Source organism: Salvelinus fontinalis, chromosome 10 (genome assembly GCF_029448725.1).
Source record: "Salvelinus fontinalis isolate EN_2023a chromosome 10, ASM2944872v1, whole genome shotgun sequence".
Taxonomy (NCBI): Eukaryota; Metazoa; Chordata; class Actinopteri; order Salmoniformes; family Salmonidae; genus Salvelinus; species Salvelinus fontinalis.
Window position 1 is genome coordinate 30,778,159 of NC_074674.1, and position 18,507 is coordinate 30,796,665.

At 41.6% G+C, this 18,507-nt stretch overlaps 1 protein-coding gene across 4 annotated transcripts in view; it reads right to left on the reverse strand.

The window, feature by feature from the left end:
- LOC129864000 (GRB10-interacting GYF protein 1-like) overlaps positions 1–18,507 on the reverse strand; it is a 44,096-nt gene that overhangs the window by 21,844 nt on the left and 3,745 nt on the right. For 2 of the 4 annotated variants that reach the window (XM_055936518.1, XM_055936516.1), the window contains 9 exons: positions 17,913–18,121; positions 17,591–17,775; positions 17,353–17,488; positions 17,101–17,265; positions 3,228–3,385; positions 2,847–3,087; positions 1,508–1,674; positions 252–349; positions 83–174 (listed from right to left, as the gene is read on the reverse strand). In XM_055936518.1, the coding sequence (XP_055792493.1) occupies positions 83–174; positions 252–349; positions 1,508–1,674; positions 2,847–3,087; positions 3,228–3,385; positions 17,101–17,265; positions 17,353–17,488; positions 17,591–17,775; positions 17,913–18,121 (1,451 nt within the window). Of the gene's footprint in view, positions 1–82; positions 175–251; positions 350–1,474; positions 1,675–2,846; positions 3,088–3,227; positions 3,386–17,100; positions 17,266–17,352; positions 17,489–17,590; positions 17,776–17,912; positions 18,122–18,507 lie in introns of all 4 variants that reach the window. The other 2 variants (XM_055936517.1, XM_055936515.1) reach the window with 1 other exon arrangement.

Sequence of the window (18,507 nt, forward strand, 5' to 3'; positions counted from 1 at the left end):
ATTTGACCGCATCTGTAGAAAGTGTGCTTATATAAAGGTGTATGTGAAGCAGATAACGATGCCGCGGGTTCCTTTTCAGTACCTGACTGCTGGGAGGCTGAGGTACGCATGTCCCACATAGACCCATTATCTGGTACTGACATGGACCTGTTCATCATGCTAGATTCCCCACTCCTGAAAACAGAAACACATTAGTACACTCACAAATACCCTCATATACATCCAGTGTGTGTGTGTGTGTGTGTGCCTACCTTTTCATGTGCTGAAACCTTATCTGCAATTGCTGGTATAGAGCTGCAGTGGCTGCTTGTTCTAACTGTTTCTTCAGCAGCTCCTGATCCATATTGCCCTGCGGAACAAGACCTACAGGGTTACCGTACCTATGCCACTGCTTTAGAAAACCACCAAGCACACCAAATAATAGGGATGTACAATATAAATTGGTAAGCATATCAGAATCGGCCGATACTACCTAAAAATGCCAACATGTCTAGTTTAACACCGATGTGCAAAACCGATGTCAAAGCTGTCGTGCACACCTATATAACGTAGGTAGATGACGCTACAAAAAATACAGCGCTACACAGAACAAAAGCAGAAAAATACTAAGCACACACTTCCAACAACTAAACAAGTTCAAGTCGAGCAGTCATTTGAAAGTGGAAGGACATTTTAGGGGGGTTAAAACTTGCAAAAGTACTCTACAAGTGGCTGTGAACAAGCGATTCAGTGGCATACTCTCGGAGCCTCTACTGTGTCGCCACCATGCTCGATGCTAGCTACAAGGACCGCTACTTTGATGCAGACAACAAACACGGTTTACGTGAAATTTTAGACAGCTGGACAAGATGGAAACGGACACAGTGACAGTGTGCACTAAGGAAGAGAGGTCACAGACAGACAGAGCTGAAACTTCACTGCTTGACATGTATGATGAAATCCTGGTTGAGACTGAACAACAAAACAGCACAGCAAGTAAGTGAAATAAATAGGTATTGATTATGTTTTACTGGTAATGGGGGACATACGTAAATGTCAACAAAATAACTTATGGTCAGTGTGTGTGTTTCAACTATTTAACTGTACTAGAATGCTTAAAAGGCCGCTAAAAAAATGTAATAAAATCGGTATTGTTTTTTTTTTGGCAAGGAAAATATTGCATCAGCCAAAAAAGTAATATCGGTGCATCCCTACCAGATACACTACTGATTATCTGCTCTGGATAGATACACGATACAGCTACAAGAGACAACATACATTATACTCAGTAAAACACGTGATTTTGCCTATGCCACTTTGATACTCTACTTATTCCCCAAAAAGTTGTTCACCACAGTCAAGTATCTCTGTGCCTTTGCTGTACCTGGGTTAACTGACAAACCCCCCCCCCACACACACACACACCACTAAACAAACAACCAGTGAACAGGAACTAAACAGAAACACCCAGACAAACGTGTGCTCGCTGACTCACAGAGGACCCCCGAGGTGGTGGAGGCTGTCTCACCAGCAGGGGTGGGGGGGAGGGGCCGGGGGAGAAGGGCACGCGCCCCCACATCTTGATGACATCTCCCAGGGGCTGGAAGCCCTCATCACAACCCCGCTTTACCAGCAGTGTCATGGAGAAGTAGCCTGCCTGGAACCACTCACACATCTCCACTGTGGAGAAGGGACCTGGACCAGGGTCATGACAAAACAATATGACAATATAAAAAAGTACCTGTAAGGTACTATATGCAACATATATTGATTGATATGTACAGTGCCTTCAGAAAGTATCCCAACACCTTGACTTATTACACGTGTTGTGTTAGAGCCTGAATTCAAAATGTATTAAATTAATTTTTAGATCCTCTCATCATCTACAACATGTTTAGACATTATTGCAAATTTATTGAGAATAAAACACAGAAATACCTCATTTACATAAGTACTCACACCTCAGAGTCAATACTTTGTAGAAGGACCTTTGGCGGCGATTACAGCTTTGGCATGTCTATCAGCATTTGTACCTCCGCATTTACTCCCATTCTTACACCAACAAAAAGATTCTCTAGTCTGATGAAGCCAAGATTGAACTCTTTGTCCTGAGTTCCAAGCGTCATGTCTGGAGGAAACCTTGCACCATCCCTACGGTAAAGTATGGTGGTGGCAGCATCATGCTGTGGGGATGTTTTCCAGCGGCAGGGACTGGGAGACTAGTCAGGATCAAGGGAATGATGAAAAAGGGCAAAGTACAGAGAGATCCTTGAGGAAACTTGCTCCAGAACGCTCAGGAACTCTGACTGGGGCGAAGGTTCACCTTCCAACAGGACAACGACCCTAAGCACACAGCCAAGACAATGCAGGAGTGGCTTCGGAACAAGTCTCTAAATATCCTTGAGTGGCCCAGCCAGAGCTCGGACTTGAACCCGATCGAACATCTCTGGAAAGACCTGAAAATAGCTGTGCAGCGTCGCTCCCCATCCAACATTACAGAGCTTGAGGGGATCTGCAGAGAAGAGGAGAAACTCCCCAAATACAGGTGCGCCAAGCTTGTAGCATCAAACCCAAGAAGACACAAGGCTGTAATCGCTGACAAAGGTGCTTCAACAAAGTACTGCGTAAAGGGTCTGAATACTTCAATTTGATTCCAGTTCATTTTTAATACATTTGCAAAAATGTAAAAAAATATATATAGTTTTTTGCTTTGTCATTATGGGGTATTCCGTTAAGATTGATGAGAAAAAAAACAATTAATCCATTTTAGAATAAGGCTGTAATGTAACAAAATGTTGAAAAAGTCAAGGGTTCTGAATACTTTCCAAATGCACTAACTGCTAAAAATTGTGAATGTGCGTGTCTACCTTGGATCTCTGCCTGGGGGTCCTTGTAGAACCACTTCATGGCTGCCTCGTGGGAGAGTGGCAGGGCACAGTCCCTATGGGCAGAGTGGGAGTGCGTGTGTCCAGCGGTGTGTGTGTGTGAGTGTGGGGCTGGGTGTGTGTGAGATTGGGAGGTAATGTTGTGGCTCTCCTGCAGTGCTTGGGTGAAACACTCCTCCTCAAGGGATGTGTCCTGCAGAGATGCCACCATCTTTTCAGCCTCCTACAAGGGTGGGAGAAGATATAAAAAAATATGAACATTTACATAACACTCAGCCAGTATATCAAGTGTAATTGTAATCCTGACAATAAATTGGATGTAAAATGAACGCATGTCTAATTGACATGGTAATGCAACCCTACCTGTTGCAGGTGCTTCATGCCCTCGTCCTCCTCCACTTCTCCCCCTGTTGATGGGAAGAGAGATCCAAAGGAGGGAGGAGGCATCAGGCTGGAGGAAGTGGTGGTGGAGGAGGAGGGGTCTGGACTGAGCTGAGCACCACTCCCTGGAGGTGAGCTGCCTGTGAGACCACAGAGAGAACAGGGGGAAAGGGGATGAGACATGTACAACTACTGTACTAGGGCCACTACTGAGCATACACGTGAAACATTCTCTGGAGCAGATACAATCTGATGCCCACACAAAGTGAAAATGGTTCACAAGAACGAGACGAAATGGACAAAAACACATAACATGATAAATTGACTGAATTACCAAGACAACGGTTCATTTATAAAATGAATAAGCACCAGTTATTTTTATTTGATCCTTTAAACTACTCCAATTTGAACATTATAAATTGTCCCGTTAGCAATAGCCCATATTAACAGTAAAAGTTACTTATCGTTATTATTGATAACAGTAAAATATCTTCGATAAATGGTCAGTCGATACTGTCGGTTTAATGTCCTAGCTTTAGTACACAACATGTGCATATCAGTAATTCAGTCAGGGCTCTAAAGTGCGACCAATTTGGTCACATATGCGACTAAATATTTTGCTGTGCGAACAGGAGTTTTATATTGGGAGCACTGAGACAAGGGAAAAAAATATATCCTAGATACTTGTTGTAATAAGGCTTCGCAGTACCGTTGTTTCAGAGATCTGACACATTACCGGAGGAACATTTTTATCTTACCTATAGCGGATCGCCGGGACTGAATTTTACATTCACAAACCACAACATTATGGAACGTTCTAGAACTACTTGCGCGTCTTTAACCATTTGTTTACACTTTGTTCAGTCATGTTACATCATTGGCTAGCGAGCCAACAACCTGGTAACTTTACCAGTATATCCAAAGATTTGGGGGCCCAGAAATGAAAAGGGATAGCTTATTCAGGAGATCAATGATCATAGCAATGAATGAGTGCAGGGCCTGAAACAACATTTTTGGTCCACCAGCCACTGTGGCAGGTAAATTTAAAATCTACCAGCCACTCAGAATATTTTTGGGCCATAATAATTAGACCAAAAAACCCAAAAGAACCCAGGTGAGCATGCTTTGTAATGTTTGTAAAACAATACATGTATTACTAGCTAGAAGTGATGTGGTTTATTGCCTGTGAGATAGAGAAACAGGCACACTGTCAGTTGGTTCGAGTGCCCTTGTGTCTTTGCTGAAGCAAACTCAAAAAATTGTTTTGTTCTCAAACTAGGTTTGTTTTTCAACGTAAATAGCCAACAGACAAGGACAGTCTCCTTGAGTAAATTAGACGAACTTTTATGCCATGTGCAGCACTTCTAAAAATGAATCTCCAGCACTTCAACAGCAAGGCAGTGTTGCTGCGCGAGGTGGGATATTATCGACCTGACGACAGTAGCGTCTATTATAAGTGTTGGTTGAGGTCAGTTAAATTCATATCTATGCCAACATGACACCAATCTCTATGAAAATTTGCAGATCAACTGAGGTACACAACAACACTCCACATCTCTCATCATGAGTCGTCCATCTGTAACCGAGAACCACAGCGCATTTTTTAACAGGGTCGTTGGCAATTGAGTTGAGTATTTGAGCCGACTGATCTCCTATTCTAGACGTCTGCTTAAAACGAGACGAATTTCCAAAATTGACCATTGGACATAAAATGCCGGATTGAATAAATTTGCAGATGCAAAAGTTTAAATGTATCGCTCTCACATGCACAATTCCTTCCGTTAACTTCTTATGGCTGCAGGGGCAGTATTGAGTAGCTTGGATGAAAGGTACACAGAGGTGCCCATATTAAAACGGCCTGCTCCTCAGTCCCAATTGCTAATATATGCATATTATTATTCATATTGGATAGAAAACACTCTGAAGTCTCTAAAATTGTTTGAATTATGTCTGAGTATAACAGAACTCATATGACAGGCAAAAACCTGAGAAGTTCCACTTCCTGTTTGAATTGTTTCTGAGGTGGCAGATTTTCAACCAAGCTCTCAATGAAATTACAGCGAGATATGGATGAGTTCTCACTTCCTACGGCTTCCACTAGATGTCAACAGAACTTTGTGTGATGACTAATGTGAAGGGGGGCCGAAGGAGACAGGAATGAGTAATCACTACCACGAGCTGATCACGCATTCACCATGCGCCTTCACATGAGGACGTCCGTTCAACCGCTCTTCTTAAGTCAATCTAATTCTCCGGTTGGAACGTTATTCAAGATGTTTGTTAATAACATTCTAAAGATTGATTCAGTACATCGTTTGACATGTTTCTACTGACTGTTACGGTACTCTTGGACATTTCGTCACGTTATAGTGGAGGCGCTTTGTGACTTTGGAATTGTTTACCAAAGGCGCTAACCAAAGTAGCTAATTAGACATAAATAACGGACATTAACGAACAAATCAAGCATTTATTGTGGACCTGGGATTCCTAGGACTGCATTCTGATGAAGTTCATCAAAGGTAAGGAAACATTTATCATGTATTTTCTGGTTTCTGTTGACCAACATGGTGGCTAATTTGGCTATTGTTCTGCGCTCCGTCTCAGATTATTGCATGATTCGCTTTTTCCGTAAAGTTTTTTTGAAATCTGACACAGTGGTTGCATTAAGGAGAGGTATATCTATAATTCCATGCGTATAACTTGTATTATCATCTACATTTAAGGTGAGTATTTCTGTTGAAACGCTGTGGCTATGCAAAATCACTTGATGTTTTTGGAAATAGTGATTCTAACGCGCCAATGTAAACTCAGATTTTTTGTTATAAATATGACCTTTATCAAACAAAACATGCATGTATTGTGTAACATGAAGTCCTATGAGTGTCACCTGATGAAGATAATCAAAGGTTAGTGATTCATTTTATCTATTTCTGCATTTTGTTAAAGCTATCTTTCGCTGGAAAAATGGCTGTGCTTATTGTGGTTTGATGGTGACCTAACATAATCATTTGTAGTGCTTTCGCGGGAAAAGCATATTTGAAATCGGACACTTGTGGGATAAACAACAAGAATACCTTTAAAATGATATAAGACACATGTATGTTTGAGGAATTTTAATTATGAGATTTGTTTGAATTTGGCGTCCTGCACTTTCTGGATGCTCTCATATCGATCCCAGTAGCGGGATGCAGCCATAAGAAGTTTAAGAAACAAAGATGTTCTACATTTTTGTAGCATTTCTGACAATGTGACATTTTGCCAAAACTCAGTTCTAACACCTAGGTTATTTGGATGTAACCTAGGTTACTGTATATAACTAGGTATATGGTGGTATTCAAGCTGACGTTAATCAATGTACACACAGATTTTTATTAGCTTCGTAGCTTACTAGCTAACGTTAGCTTGCTTGAACAAAGTCAAGCATCTAGCCTCTGTAGCTAGCTAACACTAGTCAGCTGAAAGATAGCTAGCTAACGAACAGGCAAAAAATAAAAGGTAGCTAGTCAATTAAAGGTGGTTTTGTTTTGATTAGCTAGGTAGCTAAACTAACGTTATACCAGTCAAATGAGAGCTAACCAAGCGAGGAAAGCTAGCTAGATATATTTTGCCAAGTAAGGTTTTTCACATACGGCTGAAGTTGTGTAACTGCTGAACCAGTGGCGTGTAATCGGATCAGACAAATAAACTAGCGTATGTCCATGGCTGCTATGATAGCCAATTAGCTAAGGTTACTTGACTAGCTAAAGTTAACATAAGACAAACATTAGCTAACCTGTTTGGTCGGTTCACGTACCACAATATATCATCATTTCTCACAATAAACAGTTAACCTCACTAGGGTCTGTGGGACGGTAGCGTCCCACCGTGTCAACAGCCAGTGAAACTGCAGGGCGCCAAATTCAAAACAACAGAAACCCCATCATTTAAATTCCTCAAACAGACAAGTATTTTACACCATTTTAAAGATACACTTGTTGTAAATCCAGCCAAAGTGTCCGATTTCAAAAAGGTTTTACGACGAAAGCACACCAAACGATTATGTTAGGTTAGAGCCAAGTCACAGAAAAAGACAGCCATTTTTCCAGCCAAAGAGAGTAACAAAAAGCAGAAAGAGATAAAATTAATCACTAACCTTTGATGATCTTCATCAGATGACACTCATAGAACTTCATGTTACACAATACATTTGTTTTGTTCGGTAAAGTTCATATTTATATCCAAAAATCTGAGTTTAGGCGGGATGCTACTGTCTCACTTGGCAAAAAGACAGAAAATGCAGAGCGCCAAATTCAAATTACTATAAGAATTACTATAAAATTACAAACTTTCATTAAATCACACACGAAAGATACCAAATTAAAGCTACATTGGTTGTGAATCCAGCCAACATGTCAGAATTCAAATAGGCTTTTCGGCGAAACCAAACGATGCTATTATCTGAGGATAGCACCATTGTAAACAAAGAGCATATTTCAACCCTGCAGGCGTGACACAAAACTCAGAAATGAAAATATAATTCATGCCTTACCATTGACGAGCTTCTGTTGTTGGCACTTCAATATGTCCCATAAACATCACAAATGGTCCTTTTGTTCGATTAATTCCGTCGATATCCAAAATGTAAATTTATTTGGCGCGTTTGATCCAGAAAAACACCGGTTCCAAATTGTGAAACGTGACTACGAAATCTCAAAGGTTACCTGTAAACTTTGCCAAAAAATTTCAGGCTACTTTTGTAATACAACTTTGGGTATTTTTTAACATAAATAATCGATCAAATTGAAGAGGGGATGATCTGTGTTCAATGCAGGATTAAAACCAACTGTAGCTAGCTTTCTGGTCATGCGCATCTAACAGGACACTTCGAGTGACCCTCCTTCAAGATGGCCGTACTTCTTCATTACACAAAGGAATAACCTCAACCAATTTCTAAAGACTGTTGACATCCAGTGGAAGCAGTAGGAACTGCAAGATGGTCCCTTAGAAATCTGGTTTCCCAATTAAAACTAACTGAAAAGAGTGACCTCAAAATAGAATAATCTGAATGGTTTGTCCTCGGGGTTTCAACTTATTCTGCTAAATAAGTTATGTTATACTCACAGACATGATTCAAACAGTTTTAGAAACTTCAGTGTTTTCTATACAAATCTACTAATAATATGCATTTGCAATTTGGGCATGCTTTTCATCCAAAAATCCAAACGCTGCCCCCTTCGCAAGAGAAGTTAACTGATGTTAAGTTTAAAACCAAACTTTTGGAAAATGCCACACTAATCATATTAAATTGCTTTGCACAGACCAAACTACGATAACATTAGGCAACGTTAACCAGATTTCAGACAGTACAAATAATGCACTTGGCAAAGCTACATTTCCTTGACTAAGAACCAAGACAACATAAACCATAGATGACAAAACAAATTACTTTAGGAAACAGTAAGTTAGCTATGTTGAACCGACTACAGTAAATGGTTGAACCCCAAACGCACATGTAAACAGAACCAGATTGACAGCGTCGCTGTTTCAAACACGTGTTGAATACATTCCGTCTCCGGCCTAAACTCCCTCTCCTGCCATCGACATTCATAATCTAAATGTGTGCTGACTGATCAACACTGTTAAATAACTTTTCAGTCTATTCACAGAAAATCTGAAATCTCCATTCACAAGTAAAACTTAGTCAGGGGGTTCCACACACTGCACCAGATTAAAACATCAGAATCATCGCTTGCTTACATGACTTGCTGTGTGCCAGCCTGGTCTCAAACTAGACTTAACTTAGTAAATGTAAATCCGGGATACTGAAATTAGTATATGTGGTTCCCCAAACTGTGAGGCGCACCACATTGTTTTTCTTTTTGGAGTGGGGTGGAGACTCAGTCCAGCTTTCAACTTCCTCTTTAAAGTTCTAATAGTAGAATGCTCATGGTGCAATTTCTAAATTGAGTAATGCGTCATCAGTTTCCCTTGTCATGTCAGTCATTGCATATTTTAGAGAGCTATTTGTCAGAAAGACCCAGATAAAAAGAAATATGACATGGACAAGTTTATGTTTGAGTCACTCATGTCACATGAATACACATTAGCAGGTGGCAAAATTTATAGACTTGCAAGAAAATGAGCTTTAACAGCAACAGTTTCTCTGCACCCCATGACAAATGTGTAGAACTGCAGGAAATAAGCTTTAAACCTGCAAAATGTTCTTTCTGCCAACAAGAGGGGTGTGAACAATTTATTCATGAACAGTGCTTGTGCGGGGAGCGTGGCATGTTCCCCAATGCTGGAAGGAGGGCCTGAGTGAATTTTTTGGAACCCCTGACTTAAAGGAGAATATTCCTATTCTCTTAAGTATACTGAACAAAAATATAAACGCATCATGCAACAATTTCAAAGATTTTGCTGAGTTACTTTTCATATAAGGAAATCAGTCAATTTAAATAAATTCATTAGGTCCAAATCTATGGATTTCACATGACTGTCCAGCCAGCTACATTGTATAATTGCATAGTAAATATCAAAGCAAACTTTGTCACAGAGCCAAATACAACAGGGGTAGACCTCACCGTGAAACACTTACAAGCCCTTAACCAACAATGCAGTTCCAGAAAGAGTTAAAATATTTACTGAATAAACAAAAAGTAAAATCCAAAATATTGAGGATATATACAGGGGGCACCAGTACCAAGTCAATGTGCGGGGGTACAGGTTAGTCGAGGATATTTGTACATGTTGGTAGGGGTAAAGTGACCATGCATAGATAAAACGGGGGGGGGGGGTCAAGGTAAATCGTCCAGATGGCCGTTTTATTAATTGTTCAGCAGTCTTATAGCTTGGGGATAGAAGCTGTTAAGGAGCATTTTGTTCCTAGACTTGGAGCTTCGGTACCGCTTGCTAGCAGAGAGAACAATCTATGACTAGGGTGACTGGAGTCTGACAATTTTTGGGCCTTCCTCTGACACTGCCTAGTATATAGGTCCTGGATGGCAGCCAGCTTGGCCCCAGTGATGTACTGGGCCGTACGCACTACCCTATGTAGCACCTTATGGTTGGATGCCGAGCAGTTGCCATACCAGATGGTGATGGAACCGGTGAGGATGCTCTCGATGGTGCAACTTGACATTTTTGAGGATCTGGGGACCCATGCCAAATATTTTCAGTCACCTGAGTGGGAAAAGACGTTGTCGTGCCCTCTTCACGATTGTCTTAGTGTGTTTGGACCATGATAGTTCGTTGGTGATGTGGACACCAAGGAACTTCAAACTCTAGACCCGCTCCACTACAGCCAAGTCGATGTTAATGGGGCCCTGTTCGGCCCACCTTTTCCCTTTTCCTCTAGTCCACGATCAGGTCCTTTGTCTTGATCACATTGAGGGGGAGGTTGTTGTCCTGGCACCACACTACCAGGTCTCTGACCTCCTCCCTACAGGCTGTCTCATCGCTGTCGGTAATCAGGCCTACCACTTGTGTCGTCAGCAAACTTAATGGTGAGTTGTGTTTGACCACACAGTCGTGGGTGAACAAGGAGCACAGGAGTGGACTAAGCACGTACCCGAGGGGCCCCAGTGTTGAGGAACAGCGTGAGACGTGTTGTTGCCTACCCTCACAACCTGGGGGCGGGCGGACCGTCAGAAAGTCCAGGATCCAGTTGCAGAGGGAGGTGTTTAGTCCCAGGGTCCTTAGCTTAGTGATGAGCTTTGTGGGAACCAGTGTTGAACGCTGAGCTGGAGTCAATGAACAGCATTCTCACATAGGTGTTCCTTTTGTCCAGGTGGGAAAGGGCAGTGTGGAATGCAATAGAGATTGCATGTGCATCTGTGGGGTGGAATGCGAATTGGATTGGGTCTAGGGTATCCAGAATGATGCTGTTCATGTCAGCCATGACCAGCCTTTCAAAGCACTTCATTGCTACCGACGTGAGTGCTATGGGGCGGTAATCATATAGGCAGGTTAACATCACTTCCTTGGGCACAGGGACTATGGTGGTCTGCTTGAAACATGTAGGTATTACAGACTCCGTCAGGGAGAGGTTGAAAATGTCAGTGAAGACACTTGCCAGTTCGTCCTCGCATGCTTTGAGTACACGTCCTGGTAATCCATGTGGCCCAGCGGCTTTGTAAATGTTGACCTGTTTAAAGGCCTTGCTCACATCAGCTACCGAGAGCGTTATCGCAGTCGTCTGGAACAACTGGTGCTCTCATGCATGCTTCAGTGTTGCTTGCCTCGAAGCAAGCATAAAAAGGCATTTACCTCGTCTGGTAGGCTCGCGTCACAGAGCAGCTCGCAGCTGGGTTTCTCTTTGTAGTCCGTAATAGTTTAAGGCCTGCCACATCCGACGAGTGACAAAGCATATTTGCTTCAGTCTTTGTTTCCTTGCTCTTGCCAGTTTGCTTTGAGCAATGATCAGTAGGATTATGAGCTGGGATCTTATCAAAGTTACACAAGGAGAGCATGTGTTATGCTGTATAATAAACTGCGTGGTTCGAGCCCTGAATGATGATTGGCTGAAAGCCGTCGTATATCAGACCATATGCACCATGGGCATGACAAAACATTTATTTTTACTCTTCTAATCACATAGGTAACCCTTTTTTGAAGTGATAATGCTCCCCTTTGCGTCCAGGTACACCGTGTAGTGTCAAAGCCCTTAGCTGTGGAATTTTGTCCATATACTGTACCACACCCCCTCGGGCCATATTGCTTAATTATAATGTTGTATAATAATGTTGCATAATAACCTTCCGGTGAAAAATCATGGAATGTAAAAACAAACTGTTTTTAGAGAGAATAGGCACTGGTCTGAAGCCGAAAAAGGAAATTCACGTCAGCACTACAATGCCGATTCCACCCATGCTCTACCAAGGTTTTCCAGCACACATATTTGACCTACTACAGTAATAACTATGTTGGTATTGTACTTCAAACTATGTGTAGGCAGGTTGCTGCAGATTCAAACCATTTCAAATAGCTTAATTCATACTCTCCAGAGGTAAAATGGACTTGTGTCCTGCATTTAAAATGTGTACACACAGGAAAGTATTTAGACTCTGACTTTATCCACTTTGTTACGTTACAGCCTTACAGTTGAAGTCGGAAGTTGACAAACACCTTAGCCAAATGCATTATTCAGTTTCACAATTCCTGACATTTAATCATAGTAAAAATTCCCTGTCTTAGGATCACCACTTTATTTTAAGAATGTGAAATGTCAGAATAATAGCAGAGAGAAAGATATCAGCTTTTATTTCTTTCATCACATTCCCAGTGGGCCAGAAGTTTACATGCTACCAAATACTAATTGAGTGTATTGCCTTTAAGCCATTTTGCCACAACTTTGGAAGTTTGCTTGGGGTCATTGTCCATTTGGAAGACCCATTTGCGACCAAGTTTTAACTTCCTGACTGATGTCTTGAGATGTAGCTTCAATATATCCACGCAATTTTCCTGCCTCATAACGCCTATTTTGTGAAGTGCACCAGTCTTTCCTGCAGCAAAGCACCCCCACAAGATGATGCTGCCACCCCCATGCTTCACGATTGGGATGGTGTTCTTCGGCTTGCAAGCCTACCCCTTTTTCCTCCAACATAATGATGCTCATTATGGCCAAACAGTTCTATTTTTGTTTCATCAGACCAGAGGACATTTCTCCAAAAAGTACGATCTTTGTCCCCATGTGCAGTTGCAAACCATAGTCTGGATTTTTTAAATGGTGGTTTTGGAACAGCCTTTCAGGTTATGTCGATATAGGACTCGTTTTACTGTGGATATAGATACTTTTTTACCTGTTTCCTCCAGCATCTTCACAAGGTCCTTTGCTGTTGTTCTAGGATTGATTTGCACTTTTCGCACAAAAGTATGTTAATCTCTAGGAGACAGAACGCATCTCCTTCCTGAGCGGTATGACGGCTGCATGGTCCCATGGAGTTTATACTTGCGTACTACTGTTTGTAAAGATTAACGTGGTAGCTTCAGGCGTTTGTAAAAAAAAAATAAAAAAAATAATCTAAGGTCTTGGCTGGTTTCTTTTGATTTTCCCATGATGTCAAGCAAAGAGGCACTGAGTTTGAAGGTATGCCTTGAAATACATCCACAGGTACACCTCGAATTGACTCAAATTATGTCAATTAGCCTATCAGAAGCTTCTAAAGCCATGACATCATTTTCTGGAATTTTCCAAGCTGTATAAAGTCACAGTCAACTTAGTGTATGTAAACTTCTGACCCACTGGAATTGTGATACAGTGATAAGTGAAATAATCTGTCTGTAAACAATTGTTGGAAAAATTACTTGTGTCATGCACAAAGTAGATGTCCTAACCGACTTCCCAAAACTATAGTTTGTTAACGGCTGAAATCCCGTTAACAGGATCAATTTGACAACAGCCAGTGAAAGTGCAGGGCGCCAAATTCAAACAGAAATCTCATAATTAAAATTCTTCAAAAATACAAGTATTATACACCATTTTAAAGATAAACGTGTTAATCCCAGTGTCCGATTTCAAAAAGGCTTTGTTAGGTCAGTGCCTAGTCACATAAAACCACAGCCATTTTTCCAGCCAAAGAGAGAAGTCACAAAAAGATAAAATTATTCACTAACCTTTGATGATCTTCATCAGATGACACTCATAGGACTTCATGTTAAACACATGTTTGTTTTGTTCGATAAAGTCCATCATTTGTCCAAATACCTCCCTTTTGTTTGCGCGGTTAGTTCACAAATACAAATTCAAGAGGCGCAGGCACTTAGTCCAAAAAGTTATTACAGTTCGTAGAAACATGTCAAACGATGTATAGAATCAATCTTTAGGATGTTTTTAACATAAATCTTCAATAATATTCCAACCCGGACAATTCCTTTGTCTTTAGAAAAGAAAAGGAACAGAGCTTACTCTCACGGGCGCATGCCTGACTTAGGTGTCTGGCAGAATGCCATGAGCTGACTCAAACAGCTCTTATTCGCTCCCCCTTCACAGCAGAAGCCTGAAACAAGGTTCTTAAGACTGTTGACATCTAGTGGAAGCCTTAGGAAGTTCAAACGGACCAAATTTTACACTATATTGGACAGGCAAAGACTTGAAAACCTACAAACCTCAGATTGTCCACTTCCTGGTTGGATTTTTTCTCAGGTTTTTGCCTGCCACATGAGTTCTGTCATACTCACAGACATCATTCAAACAGTTTTAGAAACTTCAGAGTGTTTTCTATCCAAATCTACTAATAATATGCATATCTTAGCTTCTGGGCCTGAGTAGCAGACAGTTTACTCTGGGCACCATATTCATCCAAGCTACTCAATACTGCCTCCCAGCCCATAAGAAGTTAAGAAAGTTGTGGAGTGGTTGAAAAACGAGTTTTAATGACTCCAAACTAAGTGTAGGTAAACTTCCGACTTCAATTTTATTATAAAATGGATTAAATAAAACTCTGCAATCTAACACACAATATCCCATTACGACAAAGCAAAAACAGATTAAGAAATTGTTGCACATTTTTAAAGAAAAAACAGAAACACCTTATCTACATAAGTATTCAGACCCTTTGCTATGAGACTTGAAATTGAGCTCAGGTGCATCCTGTTTCCATTGATCATCCTTGAGATGTTTCTACAACTTGATTGGAGTCCACTTGTGGCAAATTCAATTGATTGGACATGATTTGGAAAGCCACACACACCTGTCTATATAAGGTCCCACAGTTTTCAGAGCAAAAACCAATCCATGAGGTCAAAGGAATTGTCTGTAGAGATCAGAGACATAATTGTGTTGAAGCACAGATCTGTGGAAGGGTACCAAAACAATGTCTGCAGCATTGAAGGTCCCCAAGAACACTGTGGCCTCCATCATTAAATGGAAGTTTGGAACCGCAACCACTCTTCCTAGAGCTGGCCGCCTGGCCAAACTGCGCAATCGGGGGAGAAGGGCCTTGGTCAGGGAGGTGACCAAGAACCCGATAGTCACTCTGCCAGAGTTCTTGAGTTCCTCTGTGGAGATGGGAGAACCTTCCAGAAGGACAACCATCTCTGCTGCACTCTACCAAATCAAGCATTTATGGTAGAGTGGTTAGAAGGAGGCCACTCCTCAGTAAAAGGCACGATAGCCAGCCTGGAGTTTGCCAAAAGGCAAAAATGCTTCAACAAAGTACTGAGTAAAGGGTCTGAAAACATATGTAAATGTGATCTGTTTATTTTTAAGTAATGAGCAAAAATGTGGACATTAGACCAGTGGAAATCTGTATTTTAGTCTGATGAGTTCTAATTTGAGATTTTTAGTTTTAGTCTTTGAGAGACGCAGAGTAGGTGGACGGATGATCTCTGCATGTGTGGTTCCCACCGTGAAGCATGGAGGTGGTGGTGTGATGGTTCTTTGCTGGAGTCACCGTCTGATTTATTTAAAATTCAATGCATATTTAACCAGCATGGCTACCACAGCATTCTGCAGCGATACGCCATGCCATCTGGTTTGCGCTTAGTGGGACTATCATTTGTTTCTCAACAGGAAAAGCAAGCTAACAAGTGTTTAGCATATGTGGGAACAGACTGTTGGAAAAGCATTTCAGGTGAAGCTGGTTTAGAGAAGGCCAAGAGTTTGCAAAGCTGTCATCAAGGCAAACCATGAATACTATGAAGAATCTCAAATTTTAAATATATTTTGATTTGTTTAATACTTTTTGGTTACTACATTATTCCATACGTGTTATTTCATAGTTGTTATGTCTTCACTATTATTCTACAATGTAGAAAATAGTCAAAAGAAAAATCCTTGAATGATTAGGTGTAAACTTTTGACTAGTACTGTATATTTGGCTGTATGTATTTTTAGATATAGGCCTATTGTAAATGTGAATTATTGTTGCGTCGCCATCTTTATTGCACAAAGAAACAGAAGCGCAAACAACTTTAAGCTGCATATTATTTTAACAGAGGCAATGAACTGTCTATTGATTAGCACGGCATTTGAAAAAACAGGAATGCAGACAGGCTCTATCTGAGCTAGTCTGTACAACAAACCACCTGCTGTTAGGTTGGGTACCTACTGATCAAAATATGATTGTTATTATGATTTTTTTTAAACTCAATGACATGTTTTGCTAAAATAAAGGTTTAAGGAAATACAGGCATGCACCACATTACTATAACAAAACAGGTCAATCAAGCCTGATGGTCTTGTAAGTATAAAAGAAAACGCTTGCATTCATTGATTATTTTAAAACGCATTAAAATGGTAGCGTAATGGGATGTCTTACTGTGGTGTGTGAAGAATCCAGTACTCTACCGTGTATGCGGTACAAATGACATTATTGTGGAAGCACCTCCTCTAAGAGTATGAATTAGGCTGTTTGAGAAGGTTTGAACCCTAAGAAACCTGCCTACACATAGTTTGAAGCACAATACCAACACAGCTACTGTAGTAGGTCAAAGCTGTGTGGTGGAAAGTCTTGGTAGAGCATGGGTGGAATAAGCATTGTGAAGCTCGTGTGAATTCCCTTTATTTTTCGGCTTCAGACCAATGCATATTCTCACAAAAAAAAATGTTTTTAAATGATAGAATTCGTAGTTCGTTGTCTGATTAGCTACCAGCTATGAAACAAAATGACAAACTTTGAAAACAGCTAATGCAGCATTTATTTTGCTATAAATGTGCTCCTACTTAACTTCTATTTTTATTCACAAATGCGAGTGAAATGCTTGCATTGTGGAGCCCTGACAACCCACCAATGTGGCTGGTGAAATCTCAATCAAAAAAAAGAATCTTATTTTCTGGTGCTACTAAATTTTATGTGCTGCTCCTAACCTTTAAGTTGGGAACACTAGCGCTACTAATGAGTATTTTGTAATTTAGATCCCTGAATTCAATATTTACCTTCAGTGGGCACGTGGTTGGTTTTGAAGGGGTGGGAGATGGGTGCCAAGGGAGCCTCTGGGGCACAGGGGGCAGGGAGAGGGTCTGAGGAGGGAGGGGCCGAGACAGCAGGAGGAGATGGAGTCCTGTACTTGACCACCCCCTCACATGCTGCTTCACACTCATCTAGAGAGAAAGAGGGTGAATGTGCATTCTACGAAAGCAGAAAGGTCTTCTGTTAGTTGTTTACTATAGCCAGGAAAAGTGTCTCACCTCCGTCAGTGTAGTTATCCTTATAGTTGTCCTTGCCTTCCTGACCATTGTCCTTGCCTTCCTGACCGTTCTCCTCATCTTCCTCTAGAGCTTCAAACTCCAGATCCTCTTCAGTGATGGTGCCCTTGGAGCCTTTCTGCTCGGACAAGCATAAGACTCAGAATAGACATAAGTAACATGCAAACACACACACGTAGACAAACAGACAGAAATAATGCCTGCCAGCCAACACACACACCTTGATGCACATGAAGGCCCCCGAGGAGTCAAAGGTGCCCATCTCTCCATCCTCTTCATCAGTGCACCACTCAGGAAGGCCGTCCCTGTTGTCCTCCCTGCGGGGGCCCTCGCTGTCACGGAAGTCAAACTCAAACTTCCGCCGGCCGCCATGATCACGCCAGCCTGCAGACCGAGGACCCCCATCTGTGTGTGTGATTTTGATTTGAGATGGAGTGTCCATCAGACATGGAAAACATGCAAAGTATACACAACATTAGTCTTTTTTTTCTTTAGTCTTAAGTAGAGGGTGTGTGAGTGGTTAGGTGTGTGTCAGTGTGTACCATCACGGCGGGTTCCTGCAACTCTCCAGACTGGCTGCTCTCCCCCTCCTCCTCCTGCTGCTGCCTCTTCCTCTTCCTCCCGGAGGGTACGCCAGTTATCGCTGTCGGCACGCCAGGAGTCCTTCCTGCCAAGAGGCCCCGCCTCCTCAAACCCTGGACGCACTACCTCAGCACGCCTGATTGGCTTCTCAAACCTGGGCCTCTCAGCCCTGACAGAAGGAAAGACGATAAACAACCATCAATATTTTATTTATTTATTTTATTTTTATTTTTATTTAACCGTTATTTTACCAGGTAAGTTGACTGAGAACACGTTCTCATTTGCAGCAACGACCTGGGGAATAGTTACAGGGGAGAGGAGGGGGATGAATGAGCCAATTGTAAACTGGGGATTATTAGGTGACCATGATGGTTTGAGGGCCAGATTGGGAATTTAGCCAGGACACCGGGGTTAACACCCCTACTCTTACGATAAGTGCCATGGGATCTTTAATGACCTCAGAGAGTCAGAACACCCGTTTAACGTCCCATCCGAAAGACAGCACCCTACACTGGGCAGTGCCCTGGGGCATTGGGATATTTTTTAGACCAGAGG